The sequence below is a fragment of the Condylostylus longicornis genome, unplaced genomic scaffold (genome assembly GCF_029603195.1).
Source record: "Condylostylus longicornis isolate FDR11 unplaced genomic scaffold, ASM2960319v2 ptg000110l, whole genome shotgun sequence".
NCBI lineage: Eukaryota > Metazoa > Arthropoda > Insecta > Diptera > Dolichopodidae > Condylostylus > Condylostylus longicornis.
The window spans coordinates 1379810-1394973 of NW_026578078.1; the positions used below are offsets into that span (position 1 = coordinate 1379810).

The window sequence follows — 15164 nt, forward strand, 5'->3', positions numbered from 1 at the left end:
CTATTTCCATGTCGACAATATAAAGAGTATAATTTAGATTCTGAGCAATGCTCTATACTATTCCAATTTACTTCTGGCTTCTATTTTAACACTAAAAATAAAAATAACCGAATTTTATATTTAATTAATGTTTGCATTTTTTATATTTTATTTTTAAATAATATCAATAATCTGGGAAGGATTAAATGACAGATTAATTAGAAAAAAAAACTATTAGAAAAATAATTTTTAATGTCTACTTTAGTAAATTTTTTAAGCAAAAAGCATTTAATTTTGTCCTTGATTTCTCATAATAATTCCAAGTACATTATAATTTATTTATATAACTATGGGGGAATGACATAATTTTTTTCCTAAAAAAGAAGAAGTATATTGAATTTTTTTTATCTCAATTCATTTTAATTTTATTGCTTATGATGCCGAATTAAATGAAATTATAAAAAAATGAAATTCAATTATAGTGAATTCTTTATTTTGAATAAATATCAAGACTATTTTTAATTCTAATTAATTATTTTATTATTTTATAATATTTGCATAAATTTATTTTACTATTGCTCCCTTTTTCTAATCCCATATTTCTTAAAAGTATATGTAGAACTAACAAACTCATAATTTGCTTGTGATTGTTTGAAATTTTTAGCTTATAGTCAGTGAATGAGATCAAAATCGCCCACGAATAATAAATTTTAATTTTGATTTTTTTTTTGTAATAAAAATTAAATAAAGAACAGATTCATTTTTTATAATTTTTTTTTTTGGTTTTTTCTCTATATAACAATGGTAGACAAAAGAACAAAAGAATCGTTATTTATAAGTATATAATTATATTTTTTTTATTAATTTTATAAAGTTACTTTTGAAGATAATTTTATAACTTTTCAAGGAAAATTAATATCAATAATATGTGCTAAAGTATAAGTGTATTAAAATGAGAAAAAAGGAAGGAAATATGAAAATATGTGCCGTTTACAACACCATTTTGAATTATTTATTAATTGAATCAAATAAGTTTGTATTGTTTTTCATATTATTTATAATATATTGATTTTTTAAGTGTTCCTGGTATTATAATTTTATTAAAAAAATTCAAAAAACAGCTATACACACATTAGAAGGTTATTTTAATATTAAAATTATTATAATTAATTTCCAAATAGAGAAATTCCAGGAAAAGTTCCATAAAAATTATTTAAAACAAGTTTTTTATTTTTTTTTTTTCAAAATCTCTTTCCCAAAATTTTTTATTATTCTCTTCTTTTAACAATAATTTAATCTTTTTACTAAATATCAATTGAAAAGTCGATTCAGTTCCAATATGATTTGGTCTATGTATGTACTTTCGGTAATATTGAATTAAAGTATCAAATCATAGGTAGGTACCCAGAACACCAATATAGTTTACCAATTTTAATTATAAAAATTGTACAAACTGTATTGAAAGTAAAATACTGGAAATGAGACATGTTCAACTACCCCCACGTAAGAACATTGCTTCACGAGCATTGTTCTCTTTTAAAAAAATACTGTCTTCCTTTAAAGATAAAATATTTTGTTTTTTTTTTTACATACATTTAATAAAATTAATATATGACGAAATATTTTATTAAAACACAAAATTGTTAATAAGTAGCTCAGAAAGATGGAGATTCTTGTATATCAAATTATATCAAATCAAATTATACTTACTTTTGAATAGTTGGGCTAAAACTAATACTCGAAATTAAAATGAATGAAATACTTTATAAAAATATTATTAACTGGAAAATAAATTCTGGTACAAAATGCAATAATTTTAATATAATTTACAATAGTAATAACAAACAAAGCAATATACATACATAAAACAAAAAAAAAAACGCACAAAATTTTAATATTTAAAATATTTACATATATACAAAATTACAGAGAAACGATTTTTAAATGTTACATATATTTTTTAATTAATTCAACTTTTACTTTTCTTTATTTCCAGATTAAAAACAGACAAAAAAAAACATTTTACATCTTTAAATTTAAATATAATTATTACGAGTTTCCAGACTATATGGTATTAGGGATTTAAAAACAAAGAAATCAACTAAGTCCACATATTAAATTGTGTTATAAAGAAGAAGAAGACTAACTGCATCATAGTGAATCAAAAACAAGAAAAAAATAATAATAAATATCCAAACTATATAAAAGGAAAATAAAAGAAAATTTAAAAATGTCTTCATCAGAGCGTTCAATTCCTCATCTTAGGGATATATTTGGATTAAGTGGAAGTAGTGGATATACAATGCATAATAATAACCAATTACATCCAACAAATAATTTAAGTCATTACAATCATCATAATATGAATCATCATTATCAAAACGGAAATAGTAATGTAGTTAATTATGGTAGTAGTAATAGTAATGATATTGATGATCATTCTTCATATGGTTCTTCATATGATCATCTACATAATAACAACAATAATAATAATCATCATCATCCACATCAGCAACAAATGATTGATTCAAATGCTTTAAATAACAACAATAATAGTAATAATAAAAAAAATTCAAAAAAGAAACGTGATAATAGTAAGACATTAACTAGCGGTGATGTTAAAACATTGGAACGTCATTTAAGCATGAAAAAAACAATAAGAAAAAAAATTATGCGAGATTTACAACAAGCTTTCGTTGAAGATCCAAATGAATTTCGTATTGAAAATATTAATCAAGAACAATTGAAAGCTGAAATACGTGCTGAAGCATTACGTTTTGGTGCAACTGGTGATCATCAGAAACCATCTAGAAAATCAGATAATTTTCTTGATATGTTAAGAGGTGAAAAGAATAGCAGCAGCTCACAACAGCAGCAACAGTCGCATCAACAACAATTATTGCCGCAACAACATCAAAATCAATCACAACAACATTATAATTCAGCATCATTAACAAATAGCAGTAATAATTATAATGATTATTCAAATGGTAGCAATAGAGAATATGATTATGATAGCCAACCAACACAGTCTACTGAAAAACAAAGCTTTTGGAGAAGATTTACAATGAAAAATAAAACAAAACGATAAGATTTTCAAATTTAAAAGATGCTGTATTTTTTTTTTAAATAAAACTTTAATTAAAAATAAATAAAATCCTATTTTAGAATATCTATATTTTATATTTTTAAGAATTAAATGGAAAATTAGTTATCTCATAACATAAAAATCAATTTTTGATTCCTTATAATAAACTGTAAGAGAAATATACATAGTAATTATTATGGAAAATATAAAGTCGCCTTGAAAAAATTATATTTGTATAGCTATGTTTAAATAATTATAAAATAAGAATTATATTATATTGATACGAGTATAACTTTAATATATAGAAAATAATATTATATTGATATAACTTGTATTTTGTTTTAATTTCTCATCTTTGGACGCATTTGGAAAACAAAGTCCGATATTTTGTAGTGATTCGTTAGTTTTTGTAATACATTATGTATACATATATGTACATATGTATATTTATGTAGCTACGTATAACATGCAACTATGTATTTATTTCAAATCAAATATCCACTGGTAAATTTTAGTGAACGATAAATCATATTTTAAAATTTTTTAAAATTTGTTATATGTTTCTAAAAATATACTAAACCGAAAATAATAAAAGACCTTGTATTGTACATGTTTTCTAGTTGCATGACGGTAAAATGTGTAGAAAAGAAATGAGAAATATGAACAGCGCGTAAAGATTACAAGTTTATAATAAAATACTAAAATACAAAGGGTTTTTGTATTTTAGTATAATATGCAAATATGTTTATAAAAAATATATTATATAACAAAAATGTAAAACAATTTAATTAATGTGTAACTGTATTAACGCTTGCTGTGATAAAGAATTAATGAAAAAGCAAAACGCAAGCTTTGTTTTTGTCCTAGACTATCCTGTTCAATTTTTTTCCGAAATTGAGATTATGAGTAATTTCATATTTTGATATTGAAAATTCCATTTCGTGAAAAATAAAATATAGAACAGCTTAAAATATTTTTAATTATAAATTTAAAATTATATTTACATTATATCATAAAACAAAAATAGAATTAATAAGTTTGCATAATAACAAAAATTTTGAAAGAGCTTAAAGCATAAAAAAATTAATTTTTAAAAATTTGATGATTCTTTGTTAAAAAATAAGAAACAGAACCTCTGCATAACTACTTTTAATTATTTTTTTAATCTTTAAAAAAAAAAAATTATAGAATTAAAAAAGAAATAATTTAATATTTGTATAATATGCATATGAAAATCATGTATGTATTTAAATTATATAACTAATATATTATCCATATAAGTTTTACATAACTACTGGTTAAAATAAATATTTAAATCTAATGAAACTATTATGTATGTATTACGTTTTGAAAAATTAAAATAGGAGAAAATAATTAAATTTCTTGTTTTATTTATTTTTTAATTATTTTCAGTTTTATATTTTTATAAGACCGTGAAAAGATTTACAGCTTTGTTCGAATTTCCAAAAATTTTTTAAGATAAAAAGAAAATAATTATATTTAACATTTTACATACAAAATTTACTTAAAATATTGAACTTACTTTTGAATTTTGAAGATATTTAATTCCAAGATGATAAAAGCCGTATTCATACCTTTGCCACGAATGCAAACTTTTTGTACACAATATTACCACATTTTATTTAATTTTAATTTTAAAACAAAATGTCTAATAACAAAAAAATAATAAAAAAAAAACCATATTCATTTTTTTAACGATTTTAATTATTTTCATTTTCACAATTTGGATACAAAGATTTTTATTTTCTTTCATCTTTATTTATTTATTTATTTATTTATTACTATTTAAATTTTCATTTGATTTATTTTGATAAAAGGGTGAACGTTTTATTATTATTCTATAATCTCTTTATTTTCAAGCTAAATTAATATAAATTCTTAAATCATTTTCATTCTTTTCATTTTTTTTTTTTATTTGAATTTTTATTTAGAGTTTTATTTTTATATTAAAATGATTTTTATTTTAATTTAATTTTACTATTACTTCTTTTTTTTAATATTTCATATTTATTTAGCAAAAATCTCACTAGTTTGAATTTTGATTACTAAATGTAGTATTTAATTTCGAAAACATGAAATAAAAATTCTGGTCAACGAGAATTTTCCGCAATTTAAGTTTCAATTATACAATTATATGTACATCATTTTTATATATATATATAAATATTTTTGTATGATAACATATGTATATATTTTTACAAATTATCAATCGCATGTATGTGAAAAATTAAAGTAAAAATGTGAAATATAAAAAAATTTCACCATTATTATAAAATTCTAATTCTTTACATTTCAAAATTTGGTTATTAGAAACATTGCAATAATCGCAATAATCAAAAGCTTAAAGCTTTTGTAAAATAAGAAAAATAAAGAATGAAATAGCGATTTGCGACTTTGAAATCAATTTATCAAATGTAATTGGCAAGTACAAGTTTTATAGCAAAAAAATATAAATTGTATATTGAATAAGAAATGGCAAAATATTTATCAATTCAAAAATGTATATGGATTTTAAGCCAAAAGTACAAAATTGTTCTTTAAACTAAACAAATAAGAGTAAAATGGCAAGAGTCTAAGCAAGTATTGAATATAATAAAATGTTCGCAAATCTATAATTTTTTTCTTGTTTGATTTTTAATGCACTTATTGTTTCTAATCTAATAAAATGAAATTTACTATAAGCTATTTAAAAAAAAGATATTTCAGTAATTGGCTATATTCTTACTAAAATAAAAAAAGATAATTAAAAGTGTCGAATATATTTTTTTCTATTAATAATAAATATTCTAATCTACGTATATTTATTTTATATTCATTTGTAATAACCTATTAAAACATTATAATTCTTTTATATAATAAAATTTTTGGTACAATTTTCAGCTGAGTAGTTTTCAAAATATGAATAAAATTTTTGTAATCATTATTATATTTATAAATATAATTTTCAGGTTTTGGTTAATAAATAAACTGAATTATAATTTTATTTTTGGATGCCAATTTTTATCTTCCTCTTTCCAATTTTATTCTTGAAAATAATTTTTTTGTAAGTTTATATTTTATTATAGTAAATTTTAGTTGTGCTTTAAAAATATTATATTTAAATTTTTATGTAATATAAGTATTTAAAATAACCTTAATTTCGAATTTTCTTGCAAGATATTGTTTTTTTCTGCTTTCATTTCCAAAATTAAAGAAGAAACTGATTTAAAATAATCCTATTTTAAAATCATAGAATTTTGAATTATATTTTATTTAAAACGAATTCGATGAAATGCTATAATTCGAAATATTAGAATTAAGTGGTAAAATTTTATGGTCAACATAAAATTACAAGTGTAATTCTGAAATACGTACTATAACCACGAAACTTAATTTTTTTTATAATTACAATTCAATTTGCATAAAATTATATTTGCTAAAATGATTTTAATACTTTTAAAAGTGTTATGATAATATAAAACAAATCTGTACTTATGTAAAATCCGATATATTAATGCAATATCTGAATTTTAGTAAAACATATCAATAAAAAAATTATTTTTCTAAACTACAAAACTCTTTATTGAAAATACACTTAAAAATTTCAATTGATCTAAAACTTCTCTATTAAAAAATATATTTTTATTCCTAAAAATTCTCAAGTCAGGAAAATTTTATTTATTTATAATTAAAATAAATAGATATAACAAAAAATAAGTTAATTTTAGATATAATTTGAATATGACTAGAGGTAACAAAATACTTAAAATATATTTTGGCAAGGCGATTTTGAAGTCGATTACATCCCTGATATTTAATATTATTCTAAATTTTATAATTGTGTGCTCTACAATTATAATTATCATGATCAAATTGAAAATGTTATTATATTAATTTAGATATTATATTGAAACAAAGAAAAAACAAAATTTCGCAATTATTAAAATTAGTTTAAATTTCGATAGCAAATAAAATATGAATAAGATCAGGAAGTGCAAATGCTTCAAAACCTAATCGGCCAATTAGTTTAATATATCGTGTAATAATACGTTTCTATAACAATTACAATTTTCCCAAAAGTGAAATAAATTTTATAAACAAAAATATCAATACACAATAACTTTGATATCATAGCATTAAATTAAATGTAAGTTTGTCCTCCTCAACTTTAATAAAAATAAAAAAATAAAATACAGGTAACGACAACCTTTAAATAGTTAAATTATAATAATAATTTTATCATTTTAAATTATTAGTTCTTTTTCTCCTTTTTTGTATTAATACAAAAATTAAAGCAATAACAAATTTTTCAAAACAATTATTTTCCTATCTGTATAATTACTGTTATTTGAAAAATTTTAAAGGCATTTCTTACACATATAAAAAGAAATTTTAGTATTACTCGCTTAAAAAAATGTATCTTTAAAACGTTTTCATTTCATTTTATTTATTTTCAGATTAAATTGCCTTTTTGATATTTTCGAGCGAGGGTTACAATTTTTTTTATTTTGTAGGGAAATCTGGCCAATAATTTATATAATATCGATGTGTTGTGCCTTCAAATAAGCGATCTAACCAATTACTTAAACCGTCTAATAAGTTTTCTTCAAGAAGTATTTTTGATTCAAATTCACTTGTATCAGAATCGTCAGATGCGCTGTCCATACCGAGAAAAGCTCCTGCTTCTGGATCATCATTCCGTCTTGTCAACCGACGCGTCATTTTTAACATTCTCTGAAAAAATTATTTTTTACATGTTAGACAAACTTAAAAAAAAAACACTCTTTTATTGTAAATAAAATCTGAAAAATTGTTAAAAAATAATTTGAAACTTACTTTGGCACCACGTTTGGATTCTGGATGTTTTGCATGATACATGCAGAAATATTTCCTGTGACCATTCAAAGCGATAACAGTACCAATGCAATTACGGGGATTAATTTGTAAGTCACGCGATTCTGATAACGATAATCTTAGTAACTCTGCATACCAACTCAATCCCTTTTCAATCAGCATATGTCCGAATAATAAAGTTTTATTTTTACGATAAGGCCAAACAGCCTTATGAAATCCGGGTATTAATTTTGGACGAGATTGCAAATCTGTTACTAATATTATTGTTCGACACCCTGGCTTTAATAGTCGAACCATACCATTGTATTTTTCAGCCCTTAACTCATGTAATTTTAATTCCGGTACGTATGATCCCAACTTTTTGTCTAAAATAAGAGTTTTTTAATTATTTTTTAAACTTTAAAAAATAAATTAAAACTACCAAAATAAAAAAGTTGATAAGCTTTTTTTAAAACTATAAAAATTGAAATTAGTTAGAATTGAATTTTTAAAGAGACATTTATTTTTATACCGTTATTAGTATCCAATTTTCCTTTGCGTTTTAAGTTTTCTTCTTCCAATCTAACTAAATAAACCATTAAATAACCGACTAAAAACATGAATGCTATAGTAGCTAAAACAGAAAGCGCAGGAAGTATATGTTCTTGACCAATATTATCTGTTAAATAATCCACAAAGAAAAGTAATTTGTTCAGTACTTTCCCCAAAGCCCCTTGAGCGTGTTCATCTAACAAATCCTAAAAGATTGATAGGAATTATACATATGTAAATCATTAAAAACAAAACAAAAATCAAAAATTTAAAATGGAAAAAAAAAAGTTTACTTGGGCTCGTCCGGGATTTGAACCCGGGACCTCCCGCACCCTAAGCGGAAATCATACCCCTAGACCAACGAGCCAGTTGTTACAAATTTGGAAAAATCATTACTTTAATATAGCATTACACATATATATAGAATTTTATATATTTGTTTTACATTTCTTACAAATAAATATAAATATATGCAAGATAAATATTATATAATATAATATTTACATTATATAATATAAATATAATATAATAAACATTTATAATAAAGGGCATGGCTATATGATGTATTTGTTGTTAAAAAAAAACTTTTGTTAAATTGTATGGCATTAGCATTAATCTTTAAATGAACACACATTTTTATTTTATCGCGTGCAAAATAATACGCAACTAACTCAATTGGCAATGCTTTTCAATATTAAACTATTTAAAATAATATTAATATCATTAATTTTCTAAATATTAATTTGGATAAATTAAATATCATTTAAATCACTAACAAAAAAAAAAGTTAGGAACTGGGGCTCGTCCGGGATTTGAACCCGGGACCTCCCGCACCCTAAGCGGAAATCATACCCCTAGACCAACGAGCCAGTTGGAATTTTCGTGTCAAAGTGCAATTTTCCAGTACGTAAAATAAAGTAATAAACAAAATCTTATTTCTAAATAAAATTTTTAGAATTTGCAATATATTCAGTGAATCATTACCTTAACTAACGCTTCATAACTTAACGCTTCTGAAGCTCTCAGAAGCCTTTGTATTGTGTCATCCAGTTTTTGTTTAGTATGATTAAATGTTTGTTCGTCGGACTCATTTTCCCGCTTTTGAATACTTAGTCGTGTGCCAGTAACCCATTCATATTTAATATGAGATGTATCCCTTCGCCAAATTATTACTAATCTCAATAAAGTGTCATCTGAAGATCCTTTTGATAAAGCGCTAATAAAATCTGATTGTTTGTCCTAAAAAATAATATATTCACTTTCAAATAAATTCAAATTTTTTAAAATATTACTTGAAATATGTAGGCAAATCTAACTCTTTCGGAACTGTAACCACTTTGCAAAGCAATTTGCCTTAAAGCATGTCTCGCATAGTTATGCGCATCAGTATTTTCTGTAACGAGGATTACACATAAACGCTTTCTAGGTCTATTCCATTCAGCTGGACATACGCCTTTAAAAATTTTTCAGAAATTACGCACAAAATTTTTAGGAATTTTCAAGACTTTACCTTCTAACATTTCTTGTGATGAAAGCCGAGGTAAAGCTAAATATTGGTTTGCGGAAATCACATTGTTTAAAGTTTGCGTTGGGATATCTGACATCGAAACACTTGCCACTGCCCGGGTTGAGTCTTCGTTAAATATTAAAAGAGTATCCAGACTTGGATGAACTTTAAAGCGCTCCTGAATTTCTTTGGTTTCTGGTGAATTCAACTGGACGAACCTGAATTAAGACATTGAAAACATAAACCTTCTGTTTATAACGAAAGTTCCAAAAGGAAAAATTATTATAATAAATTGCTACTATATTGATTTTAGAATTTTTCTTTAACAATAAAAAATTTTTATATTTTACCCAAAAGCTACACGATAACGAAAGGCATATGCAGCTATTAAGTATCTGAGTCTAGGTTGGTCTCTAGGTTCCATTACAAGTGCTCGCGCACGATTATCCATCCAACTTTCCAAAAAATCATTTAATGTTCCATCGTTTAAACCTTGAATAAGTCGATACGGAAGTTTTCTCCGAATAAAGTCTTGAACAAGAAATATGTTAAAAATTTAATTAAATATAGAATCTATACAGCAAAACTTACCGACAACTTTTTGAACATTATACACATTTTCTTTGTAAATATATCCATGTCCGTTCAAAATTAATGCCATACTTGGTACTTCATCAATGCCTATTTTGCGCAATAAAGGTTGTTCATGAGCAGCATTAACTGTTGCAAAATTGACACCTAAAGGTTCCAATGTGTCTATCATTTTTTTAAAGGCACCAACAGCTCGAATACATCTAAAGCACCAATCTGTATAAAACATTAATATATGTGGCACCGTTGAACTTTTTGGAATGATATTTTGATCAAAATATTTTGTGGTTATGGACAATTTGTGGTATAAACTTATATCTTGATCAAAATGAAAATGATGTCCAAAAAATTCTTCAAATGGGTCAGTTGCAAATCTCCCATACTGGCTATAATCATGTCGTTGACGAAACATATGCGAGTCTTCATTAGTTATACCATGCTGGTCATAAACTCGTCTTCGTTCTGAATCTGATAAAAGCTCATAAGCTTGTTTTATTTCAACGAATCTCTTTTCCGCGTCAGGATTTGCAGATTTATCAGGATGCCTTAAAAATTATTTATACGTTAAAAAGATATATATGTACATGCATTTGTTATCATTTTCAGTACACATCTGACAAACAAAAATTTTTTATTTTTAGGAAAAATCATTACCATTCTTTAGCCAATTGCTTATAAGCTCTTCGAATTTCCTGAGTTGTAGCTTGTCTTGACACTCCCAGAATTTTATAAGGATCGCCTATATCAGCCAAGATTTGAGTTGTGCATAATGAAATTAATATAATTAAAACCTGGACATTTATTCTGGGAAAGCTGTCATAGCGCATTTTCATACACAATATGGTAGCCGCAAAATCTAGCTTCAATTAAATGATATTGTATAAAACTCTAAATAATAGTTTAAGTTATGCCTTTTAGTTTTGAAAAACTAAAAACTAAATATTTTCTTTAAAAATTTTTCTAAAGCTATCGATCTTTTTGGACACTGCAATTTTTTTTTTCTCAGGTAACTTAAATATGTCAGAATTGGTATTACCAAATATATAAAACCAAAAATATTACAAAATGCGAACACAAAACTTTGAACCTACATTTATGTACAGAAATTCATTAGCTGTGTTTACATGACAGCTAATGAATATTTGCGTGAATATTTGACATAATTTTCACTTTCCGTTTCCGATAAACACAAAAATTGTTTCTCTTTAAAGCCAAAAATTTAAAATATTAATAAATATTTTACATCTATAATATCTGTCAATTGAAATATTAAAGATATAAAATGCTATCTGTAAAAAAGGAAATTTAAGCAAAACTCATTAATTTATTTTCTCTTTACGCAAACTTTTTTTACAAATTGAAATTAAATGTGTTATTGTCATATTATTTAATAATATGTTTTTGCTCTTAAAATGAGCATATTTTGCAAAAAAAAATTTTAACACTTTAAGGTCCGAAACACAATTAAAAAAAACTTAATTAAATTTGGATAAATAAATAATAAGCTTTGTGGCTGGTTTCAAAATAACTTGATTTAAAATTAAAAGAATTTTGTAAATGTCAAAATTTATTAATTTTTGGTGAAAAAATTTATTGATTTTTGGTGAAAAAATTTATTATTTAGAAAATATAAAAAATTTTAGAAAAAATAAAAAATTAATTTATTGAATAGCCAAAACTAACCCAGCATTTACACGTACAAGTTACTTGCAAGAAAGTTGCAATACATACAAAAATTTTACTAACACATTGAAATATTTCTACTTGCTTGTTTTTTTGCGGTTCAACTTGCAAGAAAATTTTGCTGCCAGAGCAAGTAATTTGACATATTGAGAAATTCACAAAAAAAAATTTGTTGTTCTGATTTTTTTTTTTTTTTTAATTTAAAATTTTTGAATTTTGTTTTGAAAAAATTAAACTTAGCAAACTTATGGTTTCTAAAATTTATAAACAATTATATTATATTGCTAGTTGTTTTCTTCTCAAAGACATTTTCAAAAATTAACTTGCTAAACGCCTACGTCATAATAGCAAGTAATTTGACATTTCGAAAAACTAATTGACAATTAATATTATACAAACTTGCTTGCAAGTAACTTGTATGTGTAAATGCTGGGTAATATATAAATATTAGTTGCGTTATTGCGGCAAATCCAAATAGCAGTATGCTGGATTATATATTTATTGATTAAGCTTTGAATAAAACGTCAAAAATAATGAAAATAATTTTTCATTTTGAATTCAAATTTCAAACTCGGTTCGTTTGACGATTGGCAAGTTTATTTAATTGTGTACGCTTAAATACATAGAGGACAAATATATTTATTAACAAGCGTATAACGCATACCAAGTACATTACCGCACAATATTTTGAATTGCTGTTTTGGTTAAAATGAGAGCGCTATTGACAAACAGAAAAACTGCTGGTAGAAATCAACTTTGTCAAGTCACAAATGTCATAATAGCATAATATATTTTATTTAGCATAACGCATTAAAACAATAAAAGCTTGTTTGTTTTTCATTTGTAATGCGAATATTTTGTTAGTTTACGTTTTAAAAATGGAGAGATTAGATTCAAATAAATTAATTAGTTTAATAAAAATGCATCCTGAGCTATACAGTAGAGCATCTAGTAGCAGTAATGCCACGGATTTTAGAGCAAAAGCATGGAAAAGTATTGCTGAAAAAATGAATGTTGATAGTAAGATAAATTACAAAAATCAACAAAATATTTATAAATGTATACATTTAAAATTTTTGTTTTAGTTAAAATTATTCGAAGTAGGTGGAAATCGCTCCGTGATACGTTCCAAAGATGTTTAAAAAAGGCACGAGAATCTGAAACCGATAGTGTAACTATAGGTTGGCCATATTTTGAAAAACTTTTATTCCTGAAAGATTATGTCGGGCAAAAAAGATCTTATCCTTTTGAAACTGCCAAAGAATTGATCACAGAAGAGTACAACGAAAGTGACCCCATAAATTACGAAGAAAATGTATATATAGAGAAGGAAGCTCATGAAAGTTCTGATATTCCTTTAAATGTACCACAAAAATATGAATCTGAAGATTGGACTCAATTTGATCAAGAAGATTTAAGAACAACTCCAACAAGTTTTGAAAAAGTTAGTTTTGAAGATGAGAAATCTGAGAAATTCTTAGTTACCCAGAGTACATCAAAAAGAAAGTCTGATAGTTATGATGAACCTTCAAATAAAAGATTAATATTGCAAGAAAATGATATTTTGGACAAAAAAATAACACAGTGTATTGACATATTTAAAGAAAAATTGGAAAAAAGAAAAGATGCAACAGATAATTTTTGTGAATTCCTAAGTTCAATTATAAAGCAATGGCCAACGCGAGAACAATGTGAAACAATAAAATATTTGACAGAATATGTAATGGAAAAACACCTAGATGTTGTAAACAATTGAAAAATTTAATATTAGTTATGTAGAATCTATTGTACATATTTAAAATAAAGCACCATACTACAGAAATTTAATTCTGTTCTCATTAATGTACAATACAAAATTTATTAACGTACTTAGGTCAATAAATATAATGAAATTATCAAAACAATAAGAAATAAAAATTGTTTTTTTCTTAAGTTTTATACCCCCAAGTTTTTTAATATCATGAAAATTACAGCACCTGGAATACAGATATCATTTTTGTTATGATACAATATTAAATGACCATTTCGCGACATCTAGCGTTTTTTTGAAAAACAACCATACAACCAATCTTGGGTATCAACCATTTGTTTAAATTTTGAAAAAAAAGGTAATTGAAAAGGGGAGAATAATTTAAAATATTAATTTGCTAGATGACGTTGTAAATCCAAAATTAAATCTGTGTACAAACTAAAGTGAAATTATTTGGACTTTTGGAGCTTTTCTTCAAAATGTAACTACATAATTACTTCATTTTCTTTCATATCAAAATCATGTATGAATATTAAAAATAAAAGGTCTAGTATAAGTTTTTAAAAACTTGTTTTTCTTGGTTATGTCAAAGGGTTTTATTTTTGAAAAAACAATTGTTCATCAACAATAATTTTTTTTCAAAACATTTTAATTAACAATAAAATAAAATAAACAAAATGGTTTCTAAATGGTTTTTCTTAGTTTCGCACTTTTATAATTCAAAATCAAAATTTTCGGTTTTTGGTATAACCAAAAAATATTTGTTTATGCTTGATAAATACTTTGAAATTTTACCTTCATCACATATTTGTAATGTTTTTAAAAGTTTTTGGAAGATTCCCGTTTGGTTTATTTTTAAATGAGATTTTTTTCTTTTTGCGAGAAATTACGTTTCTCATTTCAAAGTTTTTTCAAGTTTTATCCCCGACAGACCAAAAATCTGCTAATCACTGTTCAAAACTCCCACAAAAAATTAGTTGCCGTTATGAAAATTATAAAAAAAAATAAAAATTAGTCTGATTTCAAGCAGGGTTTGGATATCAAACTGGGTCATCTATATATGAATGTTTTTTACAAAGGCAACATTTTAAACTTTTACTTCTAAATTATTTTAATTTTAAATTTTTTTCTTGTTACAATTTCACAAAACAAACATTGCTGCTTATAGTTATTATTTGATA

General features: G+C 24.1%; 3 protein-coding genes across 10 annotated transcripts in view; 2 read left to right on the top strand and 1 right to left on the bottom strand.

The window, feature by feature from the left end:
* Positions 1–4319, top strand: part of LOC129614489 (GATA zinc finger domain-containing protein 14-like) — a 66100-nt gene extending 61781 nt beyond the window's left edge. For all 7 annotated transcript variants that reach the window (XM_055529096.1, XM_055529100.1, XM_055529093.1 and 4 more), the window contains one exon: positions 1976–4319. In XM_055529096.1, coding sequence (XP_055385071.1) covers positions 2210–3070 — 861 coding nt within the window. In that variant the 5' untranslated portion in view covers positions 1976–2209 and the 3' untranslated portion in view covers positions 3071–4319. The remainder of the gene's footprint in view (positions 1–1975) is intronic.
* Positions 4320–5388: 1069 nt separating this feature from the next.
* On the bottom strand, positions 5389–11545 carry LOC129614468 (dnaJ homolog subfamily C member 16). 2 transcript variants are annotated; one of them, XM_055529065.1, is made up of 10 exons: positions 11205–11545; positions 10551–11095; positions 10310–10490; positions 9963–10177; positions 9745–9905; positions 9437–9691; positions 8433–8658; positions 8343–8375; positions 7904–8286; positions 5389–7801 (listed from the first exon to the last, which is right to left on the bottom strand). In XM_055529065.1, the coding sequence occupies exons 1-10, from the start codon at positions 11381–11383 to the stop codon at positions 7571–7573; spliced, it is 2409 nt and encodes an 802-aa protein (XP_055385040.1). In that variant the 5' UTR covers positions 11384–11545; the 3' UTR covers positions 5389–7570. The 2 variants fall into 2 exon arrangements, with proteins under 2 accessions (XP_055385040.1, XP_055385041.1); XM_055529066.1 differs by lacking the exon at positions 8343–8375 and having other exon boundaries at positions 5390–7801.
* A 1335-nt stretch (positions 11546–12880) lies between these two features.
* LOC129614539 (transcription factor Adf-1-like) lies at positions 12881–14112 on the top strand. Its single transcript, XM_055529194.1, has 2 exons — positions 12881–13253; positions 13319–14112. Exons 1-2 carry the CDS (start codon positions 13112–13114, stop codon positions 13987–13989), a joined length of 813 nt encoding a protein of 270 aa, XP_055385169.1. The 5' UTR covers positions 12881–13111; the 3' UTR covers positions 13990–14112.
* The last annotated feature ends 1052 nt before the right edge of the window (positions 14113–15164 follow it).